The 12795-nt window shown below is 40.6% G+C and overlaps 1 protein-coding gene across 3 annotated transcripts in view; it reads right to left on the reverse strand.

Moving 5' to 3' along the window:
• Window positions 1-12795, reverse strand: part of RBMS1 (RNA binding motif single stranded interacting protein 1) — a 163453-nt gene that overhangs the window by 49745 nt on the left and 100913 nt on the right. For all 3 annotated transcript variants that reach the window (XM_066612075.1, XM_066612073.1, XM_066612074.1), the window contains exons 3-4: window positions 11441-11499; window positions 5989-6080 (exon numbers count right to left, since the gene is read on the reverse strand). In XM_066612075.1, coding sequence (XP_066468172.1) covers window positions 5989-6080; window positions 11441-11499 — 151 coding nt within the window. The remainder of the gene's footprint in view (window positions 1-5988; window positions 6081-11440; window positions 11500-12795) is intronic.

Genomic DNA, 12795 nt, shown 5'->3' on the forward strand with positions numbered 1-12795 from the left:
GCAAGGAATGCCTTGCCATCAACACAAGGTCCCTCAATCTAATGTCATAATGGAACTTGAGCCTGATGCTGGTAAGCTCTCTTTAAAAAGAAAAATAGTGTACCATTCATACTGTTCTTAGATCTATATACACAAAAGGCAGTCTTTGCTTCCTGATCATAGTGGCAAACAAGACAAGAAGCATGGCTGAAAGGAGCCTTTATTTCTTGCCAGATCATGGTACATGAACATATTTGAGCAAATCTGAAACAAAGTTTCTTTTCAATTCCTGAGAATGGAGACATTCCTAAGTGCCCTTAGGACAAAGGAGGACAATCCTTTGTCTGAAGATGTGGTTCAGAGCTTTGTTAAGAAATAGTGCAGCAATACTGCATTATTAGAGGCACTAGAGCTCTTCTATTAAACATTTTAAAATCTTATATCAAAAATGCATGTTTAACCCAATGTTCAATAATTTTATTGGACAGAAAAATAATTCCTCCCATCCCAAACTGAGAATTAGGAACCTTTGGAAATATTCCCCATTTTTAGGTAACACCCTGAGCAGCTGCCTAAACTGTTGACTTCTGAAAACTTGACATTTTAATAATTATATTGGCAAGTGGCTCCCAATAGCCTTCCACAGTCAAAACAACTTTAAAATTGCAGCCTCTTCCTTTTGGCAGATAATTTCAACCACCATTTAGATTAAACCAAATCTGTTTCTTGATGCAGGCTGGTAAGCAGAGTGTTCAGTCTGAAGGTCTTTTCCCACATAATGTATGTAAATAACTATCTAAAAAAGCAAAATGCTAATGTACCAAGTAGTGACCAAAAACAGATAAATCATACAGTCAGACATCCAGAATTGGAAGGGTGACCTTCCAACATGCACTCTGTGGCAAACCTAAACCTGCTGGCGTGTGAGATATGAGGAATCTCTTGCTACACTATTTTATTGAAAAAGCAAATGCACATAGTGTGGGTAGTGTATTGTGGAACCACCATATCCATTGTAACTGTATATTTTTCTATGTCATTCTAGAATTACGTGGGGATAAAAATAGGAATTTGTTTTATATTTTCAAAATAAAGGGGACGTAGAATTTTAATGTTTTTCATATCCTGTACTATTAGATCATATTTCTGAAGCCTTTTTTTGTAGCAATAAGCAATGCAAAAATTCAGAATTTTGTGCACAACAATGGCTTCTGCAACCGTTCACATTTTGTAAGCCATCACAATATCAGTGACTTAATAAGCCTAAAACAGCATACAGCAGATCTGATAGGCAATAATACTGCCTTCATTGACAAGATAGTTGAGCATCCTTCATATTTCATCCTTCAAAAGGTTTCAGTCTTTTTTTATATGAAATTGGTATAAAAAGTGTAACAGCGGCAAACCTAGACTACATGGAGAGAGCTCACACTGCTGCTTTTCCCTACACCAGAGTTAATTTTCAAAAGACTTGGTTAATACTGGTATGAAGAAGCATATGAGTCTGAGCTAACATAATCAACATTGAACCCTACCTATTTTAAAGATAATTTAAAAAATATTTTAAAGATAAACACTTGCACATTTATAGCTTTATCATTATGAACTGAAAAAGCACCCATTAATAATTCATTTTATGACACCAAATGGTCTTCCCTGCCCAAATACAAAGGCAGGCAGACAGGTAGGTGTGGAGGCTGCTCAGATTTTTCAGACACTTCGAGCCCAATCCAGACCAAGGCACGCGGGCCCACTGTTGGTGTGCATTGTCGCAAACATGCTGTAAAGCACACCTGTGGTAGTCAGTGCCAGCCCAGTGCCAAAGCAGACTTGGTGTGAGCCCGCATTGGGCCAGCACCAGTTGGAGGCCAGTGGAATGCTGCCTGGAGTTCTGTACGAGTGCTGGGAGGAGGGGTAAGTCGGGGTGGGGAGGGAAGTGTTCCAGGGCAAAGGGAGGAAGGGGAAAGGCAAGGCAGGGGAAGGGAGCAGGTCAGGAGGGACAGCGGGACTACTCTCAGCCTGACATGTGACTACTTTACTCTGTGCCAGATATTTAGGAGGCATCAGGAGCCACCCACAGCTGCCTGGTGTCTATAGGATGCAGCAGCAGCAGCCATTTCTGCACAGCTGCAGCCTTGGGCGCGGGTAGCTCAGGACGGGGGACATTCCCACAACTACAGACCTGGGGACACACCCACAATGTTTGGGGAAGAAAAGCCCTGTTGCTTTGAAATGAATTTCCACCAAATTCAAACTGAGGGTGGGAGGGTGCAGGGTGTCAATGATACCAAAAAGATAATGTACAAAATTTCCAACTTTTGTTTTGGTTGTGTGCCCTTTCACTATCTCACACTCACATAGATATCAATTATTATGTCAACACAATTAACACAGAACAACTGTACATTAGCAAAGACATTTCATTTTACTTTAATAAGTGCATGTGTGTATGCACGTGATAAAATGTGCATTAAGTAATAAACATATGGTTTTCATTTTGTTGCCCTGGAACTTATCCAAGGACATTTCAGGTTATTAGCTCCACTGTTCCTCAGTTGAGAAACTGGGGAAAAAAAGTCTCAAATGAAAAAATCTGCCAGGCCTATACATTACATAAGAACAAACAGGATTAATACTAAAGTACTGCTTGGTCTGTTTCACATTCAATCACTCTGAACAGCATTCATATTATTTAATCACTTGAATATTTCAAGCACTAAATTTTTAAACTTGGAATGATTAATTCTAAGAATTGAAAAGTATATGCACAAGATATGCCATCAACAGGGAATTCAACAGAAAATGAATGTAACAAAAAAGTAATGTTCAAATTATATATTACTCAAGACATGCACCAATTCCCATCTGTCCTTCCCTCCCTTCCACCAATACTTTTGTCCCATTCACTGGTCAGAAAAGAGTCTGCTACACGCAAGTAAGAGAGTGCATTGAGGAGCTCTGTCAGTTGTATGCCTTCTTAGACTTGCAGCAGACAAACCTTACTTTACAAGCATTCACACTCTTCAACCATATTCTATCAGTTTCAACAGGGATGTCACAGCTACAAAAAGGCAAGCAATGGAACAAGCTCCGTGGAGGGGAAAAAACATGCTACACAAAACTGTAGATGCATTTTTCCATAGTTACATCCAGTTCAAGTTTTCCCAGAAATTGACTGAGGTTTCCTGTATAATGGGATTCAGATTCTGAAAGAAGTTTAGTTCACAAACAACTTTATGTATGTCTTCACATACAACTTTAAATCATGTTTTTGCATTTACGTGGTGCAGCAGTCTTAACCATGAGTACCTCCTCACTCTTCCTGCTTTATGCATGATGAGATGATATTTCAATCATAGTTTTAAGCTGGTGTATTGGCTAAGCTTAGCTTGAATAAACCATGTTACCCATATCTGGACAAAATAGGAAACTGCAATTTGTTCCAAACTGTGAGCTGGGGATTGTGAGTTCTGGTCCCATCTGGGTTGTTCCTCTTCCTTTGAATGCCAGATGCAAGGGAGGACACCAGGATGCAGGTTTCTTGTTATCTGGTGTGCTCCCTGGGGCATTTGGTGGGTCGCTGTGAGATACAGAAAGCTGGACTAGATGGGCCTATGGCCTGATCCAGCAGGCCTGTTCTTATGTAACAGAAGCTTTAAATCTCTTTCCCTCACTCGTAAAAGATGACAAAGGGTATGGTTGTATGTGCGTGCTTGAGACTCATGCTTGCTTGTGCATATAATGCTAAAGTATTAACCTGGCTGAACTGTATAATTTCTTCATTTTGGAGGGGGTAATTAAGAGTGGTCTTTTCATGCATTCAATTGGCAACCTCTGGCATCTGCAAGAAGAAAAAGTTTGCAGCATTCCTCTGGGTGACCTAGATTATATCACATTACATTTCTGTTAGTGGTTGAAAAGCCCAATCCTAGATCAGCAGGACCTGACAAAAAATAAAGACCACAGCGAAACAACTCAATTTATTGTCAGTTTCAGGTCATCATTACAACAGTTGGCATTCCTACTAATTACAAGATCTCTCCTACTCACTTACATTGTTCAAAGCATTTTAGGTCATATGGCAAGCATCCTTATATCAAAGCATTGCTGACATCAGCTGCAGAACACTACTTGTCCCACCGCAGAGTTACCTCTTGCAAATTATCCACAAGGCCAAGCAATGCAGCTGTCTCCAAGGACAGCAGGATGATGTGTAAAAAGATTTTGGGGAAGCTGCATTGCTTATCTTGCCAGGAAAAGACAAGGACACTGCATAAAGAACAAAGATGACAGCTGCTCTTTCATCTGACAGCTACCACATCTCACTGTCCTATAACAAGATGCTGAGGGACTATAGCTTGTAAATCACTATAGCTCGAGTAATATCAACAACACCTCCAATAATATTGGAAATCCTTTCCTGAAAAGCCAAGAGATATCTGAAACAGTGCTATAGGAGATATTATTGATGGAAACTGATGCCGACTGGCCAGAATGCTGTGCTCTCATTGGCTACAAGAGCTGTCAATCGACCCAGCTTGAAGAGTGCTGTAATGAAATAGTACTAAAGGAAGCTGCATGACAAGTATCACAGTATTCTGGTATTATTCCAGGCATACCCTATAAACCTACCAAAAGTGCTGAATACCTTCAGAGACAAATGCTGAGCTCCTCTTCAAATAAGAATTTACCAGTCACTACTGACTCAAGGAAAGAAAAATTTAACTTGTCCAAGAAAAATATTGGCAACATTTATTCTAGGATGCTGTATAATGTCTTATGCCAGGGTGTCCAATCCTGACCCGGGGGGCTATTTGTGGCCCTCGGGGACTCCCAATCCGGCCCATGCGGAGCCCCCAGTCTCCAATGAGCCTCTGGCCCACCGGAGACTTGTTGGAGTCTGCACTGGCCCAACACAATTGCTCTCAGTGCAACGGCCAATTGTTCGACCTCTTGACCAAGCTGCAGGCTGAGAGCGCCCTCTGTTGCTTGCTGTTTCACATCTATGAAGCAGCAGTGGCAGTGAAGGAAAGGCCGGCCTTGCTTTGCACAAGGCCTTTTAAAGGTCTTGAGCTATTGCAAGACTTTCATTCATTCATATAAGTTCCATCTCTAATGTATTAATTTGTATAAATTTTTGTAAATTCATTCAAATTTTAAATGTAAATTAATTCTTTTTTATCAGGCCTCCAACACAGTCAGAGAGATGAAGTGGCCCTCCTGCCAAAAAGTTAGGAAACCCCTGTCTTATGCCATGAATATAGAGGTGTTAAAAAAAAAAAAAGATTGTAAAGTAGAACACTGAAAACACATGAGATGTGCTGCTTAAGAAATGGATATCCATTGCAATATCAGTTTAGTGCCAACTATTTATAAGGGCCTACTATCACCAGAATGGACAGATTATTGTTTTTTAAGGTTGTTTCTGATAACCATGAATATAATAAGCTATGCCAGATATAACCTGTTTCTTGCTGAAATTTAACATGAGTTTTAAATTTATTCAGCATTATATGGTTTCGAAATATTTTAAGTCTAAGAATGCTTATATTAAATACCATGTAGTTTATTACAGTGACAAAAGGCATTTTGAGACTGCTGAATTCAGCACAAACAGAACTGAATGGCAACTTTGAGACAATGACTACATTAACAGCTTATTGAAACTGCTGCCATAAGATGTACCAACTGCCAGTGGCACGGGTGGATTTAAAAATGGGTTAGAAAAATTCCTATACATCTGTCAAGGGCTATTAGTCATGCAACACCATGTTGAGAAGCCATGTACCACTGGATGTTGAGGTAAAATAAATAAGGGCTGTTGCATTCATGCCCTTCTTGGGGGTTTTATGGAGGAATCTGGCTGGTCGCTATTGGATTAAGAAGGATCCTTGGTCCAATTCAGCAGCACTTCTTTTCTTATGAGTTTTACAGTGAATTGGATTTTTTAAAAGTCCAGAGATTCCATCTGTTGCTACTCTTTCAGTGATCAAAGTATAAGAATCTTACCTTTGCCATCTGTGCTTGCACTCCACTGGCTTTCAGAGCAGATACTGCTTTCTGTGCGGCTGCTGGACTGTCAAAGTCTACAAAGCCATAACCTGAAATTTAAAATACAGTTTACAGATTGGCTAACAAAAGTCAAGATACCTATTTCCCACAACCCCAAGGCTCAGGGTTTGCAATATATGCAAATTTCATGTTACCCTCAGAACCATCCTGTGGGGGGAAAAAAAGTTGAGTGTTGACTTGGTGTCCGAGTTATGAGTGACTGAACCAGGGCTTTCAAACAGGTACTTTTGAGCAGGCAGTAGTTTTGACCTACCACAATCTGACCTCTGGATAAACCTTCAGAACATAACCAATATGAACCTGGGGGTACTCACTTACTCAATACTGTTCACCAAGTGTTACGAGTGAGTGGGGATTTGAAGTTAAGGGTGCAATCCAAAGGCGACCATAGGCCTATGCAAGTCCCTTGCGCCAGCCCAGGAGGGTCACAAATGTGCCGTAAGGCACGTTCGCACCTCCTCGGGAGGAAGCCGGGCTGGTGCTCAAAGAAACGGCGGCCTGCGGAGGCTGACACAAGCAAGAAATGTAGGTGGGGAGAGGCGGGAGGGAGGCATTCCTGGGCGGGGAGAGGGCAGACAGTGGGCAGCCCCAGGGGCCAGAAGGCGGGGAGTAGGAGGCAAGGTTGGGATCTGGCAGTTATGCTGGATCCCAACTCCCGTTCCCGAGGAGAACAGAGCGGCTTCAAGCTGCTCCACTCTCCTCAGACTTGCACCACCTCAAGAGGTGGCGCAAGTCCAAAGAGATCCATAGGGGCCAGCAGCCCTTACCCATGGTAAGGGGAAAAGTTTCCCCTTGCCTCTGGCTGAGCCGCTTATGGCCACAATCCTGCACTGGATACAGTGCAAGCCACTTGGCTTGCCTGTTCCAGGGCACAATAGGATTGTGCCCTGACTCTCCTATGTTTAGACTTCATTTTAAATTATATGCATTGAGCTGGTTGAAAGTATTTTACAGGCTTAAGTGATGTTCTCATGAACAGTGTTGTCATGAATAAGTTCACATGAACTTATTCTCTTTGTCTATTCATAAGGATTGTGGAAGTTAGGGCAGATCAGCTAGAACAGGGGTGCTCACACTTTTTTGGCTCTAGAGCTACTTTGAAACCCAGCAAGGCCCGGAAATCTACCAGAGTTTTCTTTACAATGTTCGCGCCATCATAACATATAACATTTATGTGTACAATATATGTTGGTGTACATTGAGCCCCACTGAGTATAACAGGACTTACTCCTGAGTAGACATGCCTAGGATTAGGCTGTGAAGCTGCAATCCTAGCCACACTTACCTGGGAGTAAGCCCCATTGAGTACAATGGGCCTTACTCCCGGCGTTTCCTCCCAGAGGCACCTGAAGGGGGGGGGGGTCGGCACTCCGCGATCTACTCATTTTGCCTCGCGATCTACCGGTAGATTGCGATCCACCTATTGAGCACCCCTGAGCTAGAAGAACAGTTACCCTGTAAATAAGAGAGCCCGTCTGCCCCACGCCTTTGACTCATACAATTATGCTAAAGTCTCTGTATCAATTTTAAGAGAGTGCTAGTGTTAGTAAAATTTGACTGGCTCACACTTTATCATCTTACATTATTCTAGGTCCAAGACCCATTAACTAAAGCAAAAGTGATTCTGATTCAGCAGAATCGAAGATTAAAATTAGCACACACTCACTTCATTTCCAGAAGCCATTTATCTTTAACAGGATACCGTTTTCCACTAGGAAAGAGCCAATACCTTTCTTTGAAAAGAGTTGCTAAGTATCACATAGCTAAAAACAACAATTTGAGATGTCTGTTTAGTTCAGCATTTTTCACTTGGGAAAGAAATTTTTCACTCATTCATCTGCCACTCATTCCCATGGATAAAGTCACTGTTTTTACATTTATTTGTTTATAATTTTTATTTGTATATCCACTAAGTATACAATCAGTTGGCAACCTTCAGTCTCGGAAGACTATGGTATCACGCTCTGAATGGTGTATCTGGAACAGCGTCTAGTGTGGCTGAAAAGGCCGATTTGGGAGTGACAATCCCTTCCACACTAGGAGCAAGTGTAGTCTGTCCCTGGTCTCTCTCCCTGGCTATGGGCCTTCCTTCTTTGCCTCTTTGCCTCAGTCTGTTGGCCAAGTGTCTCTTCAAACTGGGAGAGGCCATGCTGTACAGCCTGCCTCCAAGCGGGACGCTCAGAAACCAAGGTTTCCCATCTGTTGAGGTCCATTCCTAAGGCCTGGTCATTCATAAATGAATGGTGGCAACTCATGAGGAAAATGTCTAAAATTACTTAATTCTACATTCCTTGCACCCCAAAATGTGCTGCAATTGCATATAGTACAATGAAAAGGTCTCAGGGTTTGGCTGAGGGTCTTTTTCATGTCCTTGTCTCTATACGTACTTCAGCACTGTGACAGAATGCAGACAGTGTGCTTGAATTGGAGACTGTCACCACATCCTGACTGGGATTTGGAAGTACACAAGTATTAAAATAAATAAATACTCATACGTTTGTAAATAAATGTATGTTGCAACTTGTTATAAGACCTTTTCAGGGGCAGGGAAAGAATTTAGCCCTTGGGATATTCTGGCTGTCCACCTTTTGAGACTATGAATCACACGAGAAAGTATGCATTAATAATTAAAATGGCTGACCACATATTGGTTATTTCAGAATAAACAATGCTACATTTCATGTTAATGATATACTACCGCTATATACTATTTAAAAATATGATATATTGTACTCAGGAAACTTGTGTAAGAAACCTGAAACTCCAGGCCTTTAAAAAAAAAAGTACCTAGCCCTCAAGTGTTGCATAGACAAAAGGAGAGAGAGCTATATCTTCCTGACACTAGAGAATTATATTGTTTTCAAATTATATTGTTCAATCATATTGTTTTCCAAAGTATTCATAATAATATGATTTGAAATTTAGGAATTTATTATATAACCATAGGTCATTACAATGTATGCAAGCACATACTGCAATATACACATATAAAACAGACAATAACATTACAGCCTTCCAAACACATAAAATGAGGCAAAAGATTTTAGTACTCCGCGTAGGTCCGAACCATAAAATGGAGGATATTTTTTGGAATAGTTCAAAGATAAAAGAAGCTTCAACCATTATTGGGATCTTGCCAACTAGTAAAGAGGACAAAGAAATTTGAGTTTAAGACAACAAAAATTTGGCTCGTATTTTCTTTGCCACAAGGGCAAAGATAGCCACTTTATAAGTGACATCAGGGTCAGAGTCAGCGAGAAGCCAGCAAATCAAAGCTGAGGTAGATCTCTCTTGGAACAGAGCAATAATATTAAATAGATATTTTGATCTAGGAAGCTCATATAAAGGACATTTTAATAGATAGTGGGAAATATCCTCTATTTCACCAGAGTTGCAAATGCAAGTCCTAAGATGGTAGGGAGTATTTTTATATCTGCCTTCAAGGACCGTAGTCTGCATACACTGAAAGTGCAAGGCAGTAAAGGGTTTGCGCAATGCTGGCACTGTAAGATAAGTTAAATAATTTTCTGAAACAAATGATAACTTATACAATGGAAGCCAAGATGAGTAAGGTGAGCTAGAAATATCACACAAGTCACGTCTCATATGGTAAAGTCGAATTTTATCTTTTACCATAGCCTTAACGTTTTTAGATATATAGGAAGGCAAAGTGTCCGTGACTATTTCACATAATAATCTGATGATTATTTTTATAATGCATGAGAGTAGTATGTAGACTAACTAGGGAAATTCTAACTAATACAATAGATGAATTTCTTCAGTAAATTAAATGTCTTTTGACAAAGGCTCTTCTGTAATTCCCCCAAATAAATACTTTTCTATAATATTTTATTGAATACTTGCACAAAACATCCCCATTTTTCAAGGAACTAGAACAAAAAAAATGCAAAAATTGGCATTTTGTTATATGCAAAAGTCTACAAAACAGGAATGCAAAGGATAAAATGTGTGGTAGGGATGACCAAAAATGCATATTACTTTAATTTAGTTTAAGTAAAACTCTCTGTTATTTCCATTCATGCTCTCATTCCCAAGTAGATCTATTTCATGACTCTAGCATGAAAAAGGGCAGCCCAATCCAAAGGTGCCTCAGTGCCGGTGGTCCCAGCTTGTGCAGCCCCATCGATAGAGTCCTGGTTGCCACTGGAGTTAAGGTACGAACCAGGCAGCATGAGAGTGTGGGGAGGGCGGTGAAAGGAGGTGGGGGTGAGAGTACAGGCCTCTGCCAAATTCTATTCCCCTTGTCGGGCTTAAAAGCCCGACATGGGGATTTCTCAAGTCTGCACCAGCAAAATTACTGGTGCTGACTTGAGAAGCCCCATTGAGCAGGTTGGCCTGTTATTCAGGGTAAGGGGACAAATTTCCCCTTCCTCTGAGGAGACTTTCAGACTGCTCAGATCCAGGATGCAGTGGTAGCCAATTAGCATCGCTGTTCCTGTGCTGGATAGGATTGGGCTCTAAGTATTGATGAACAGACGAACAGCATTGCCTTCGAAACTATAATCTTCTTTACATTTCCTTGAAAAAATATCCTCCTAACATTTTTCCACCAAGTTCAGGAATTTTTTTGATTCAATTAAATGATGAGTTTGAACTTTCCTCATTCTTGCTGGTCAACTTTGTCCCTGTTTGGGGGGAGGGGGAGTCAACAGTAACATTGCTTAGTTGGCTGACTTTTTCATTTGCTTAGAAAGCGTTCTCCCCTTTTGGAAAGCAGGGCTGAAACCTGATATGTCAGTGTTTGCTATTACACTTCTGCCCACCACTCATTTTGTTGGGAAATGATCTAATCATAATTACATCGAACTGAAGGTCACTGAACAAAATTAATGCATCTAGTGTCTCAGAAAGAAGTTTATTATTTTTTCTAGCTATAATTATGCCAGTGAAAATGAAACCCTTTCCCTCTCTCTCCATTATATTCAAGAAGGAACCGAACACAAATACAATTAGAGCACTGGAACATGCAATTAAGAACTGCTTAACACTAGTCCATTCTAATTAATAAAGCCAATTTACACAATATGTAATCTTTTCAGATACTTAGTGCAGTCAAATGGTCTTTTGTATAGAGTTCTCATCTCAGCAGGCAAGGAAAAACCATTTTCAAACTCCCTTTTCTTCTCTGAAGCAGAGGCTAAATGCCAACCAGTACCATGCATATTAAATTTGACCCAAGTTATCTGAAGCTTTGGCACTCTGCTTACTGCTGGGTACATGCCAACTCTACTAGGAAGTAATGCTTGAGCCTAATTTGAGGCTCACATTTTGGTATTTAAAAGAACTTCAGTGATTTTTAAACCAAGTGTAAAGATACTCATAAAATCAGATCCAATAATAATGTCAAAGGAATTAACAATGAACATACCTTTGCATTTGTTTGTTGTTTTATCCAAAATAGCTTTCGTAGATACAATTTTCCCATATCTGAAATGTTTTTTTAAAAAAAGGAAAAAAGCAGAAGTTATGCTCATGAAATTCCAGTACAAAGAACACAACTGCAACACTGCTATGTAACCTTACACTTGTGAAAAAGCATTTACTTAACCTTTAACCTATAAATCAGAGCACAATACTGGCCAGAGCAGAGCCCTATCAGGCCTTCGGCTACAGAAACCAGAGTGCAAACAGAGGTTTGCCCCACAATGGGTATACTGACATCCTGTAAAAGGTAGGAAGGGATTAGTATTAACCATTTTCTATTAAAGCAGGGGTCTCTAAATTCCGGCCTGGGGGCCAGATGCAGCCTGCGGCAAGCCTCTATCTGGCCTACAGCCAGCCTCTGATCCCCTGAGAGCCTCTGACTCAGTTGACCAAATACAACCGGAATTGTGCTTGTGGGGTGGGGGAATAGGAGTCCATTTAAGTGTGTGCTTTACTTCTTGGGCTGTGTTGGTGCTTGGAGAAATCCTGGACATTTGAGCCCATTCATTCATCTAAGTTCTATCTCTAATGTATTTAATTTTTTTTTGGCCCTCAACATTGTGCCAGATATCTGATGCAGCACTTTGGCCAAAAAGTTTAGAGACCCCTGTATTAAAGAGAAGGTGGAAAAGCCTTTGACAAAGCCCCTACATTCCACAGTGTTAAAACAATTGGAGGTACCCTTCTTGCCTGGACTCAAGGTGGAATGAAAAGAGAGAACATGTACCAGGAGAACATCATTTTCTATCCACTCCATCCACACTCAAAGTCAGACCAGAGCAGTAGCAACTGTGATCAGCTGGCTCTAACTGGCTTCAGCCATAGTAGACAAAATCCCTTTGTGTATTTTTCAACTTGTTAGCACAGGATCTTACCTTCTGCTGTCTATGCCTAGTAAGAATAAAGGATCAGGATCTTGGAAATGACACATAGAAAAAAAGTCCTTGAACTTAAAACGATTTTGCTATTTTCTCACAGATAATTGTCTCTTCTTCCCCCCTCTCAAGCAGCTATTTGTAGCAAACAACCATTTATATGGGGGGAGAGGGATTTCAGCAGGAAAATGCTGTGAGGGGAAATAATCAGTATCTTCCTAATTATGTATAGTGGTCCCAATTAGTATTATTGTTCCCCTCCCCCACTTTACAAGAGGTTCTTCCAATTTTAAGCATGCCACTTTTGAATGCGTTTAGCCAAATATTTAATTTGGTCCTTAAGCTTTATTTCATTTGGTGATGGGAGCTAAGAGATTATGCCTTCCTGGAAGAGATAGGACATGAATCCAGTGTTGTTTACCAA

This window comes from Tiliqua scincoides, chromosome 1 (genome assembly GCF_035046505.1).
Source record: "Tiliqua scincoides isolate rTilSci1 chromosome 1, rTilSci1.hap2, whole genome shotgun sequence".
Classification (NCBI taxonomy): Eukaryota; Metazoa; Chordata; class Lepidosauria; order Squamata; family Scincidae; genus Tiliqua; species Tiliqua scincoides.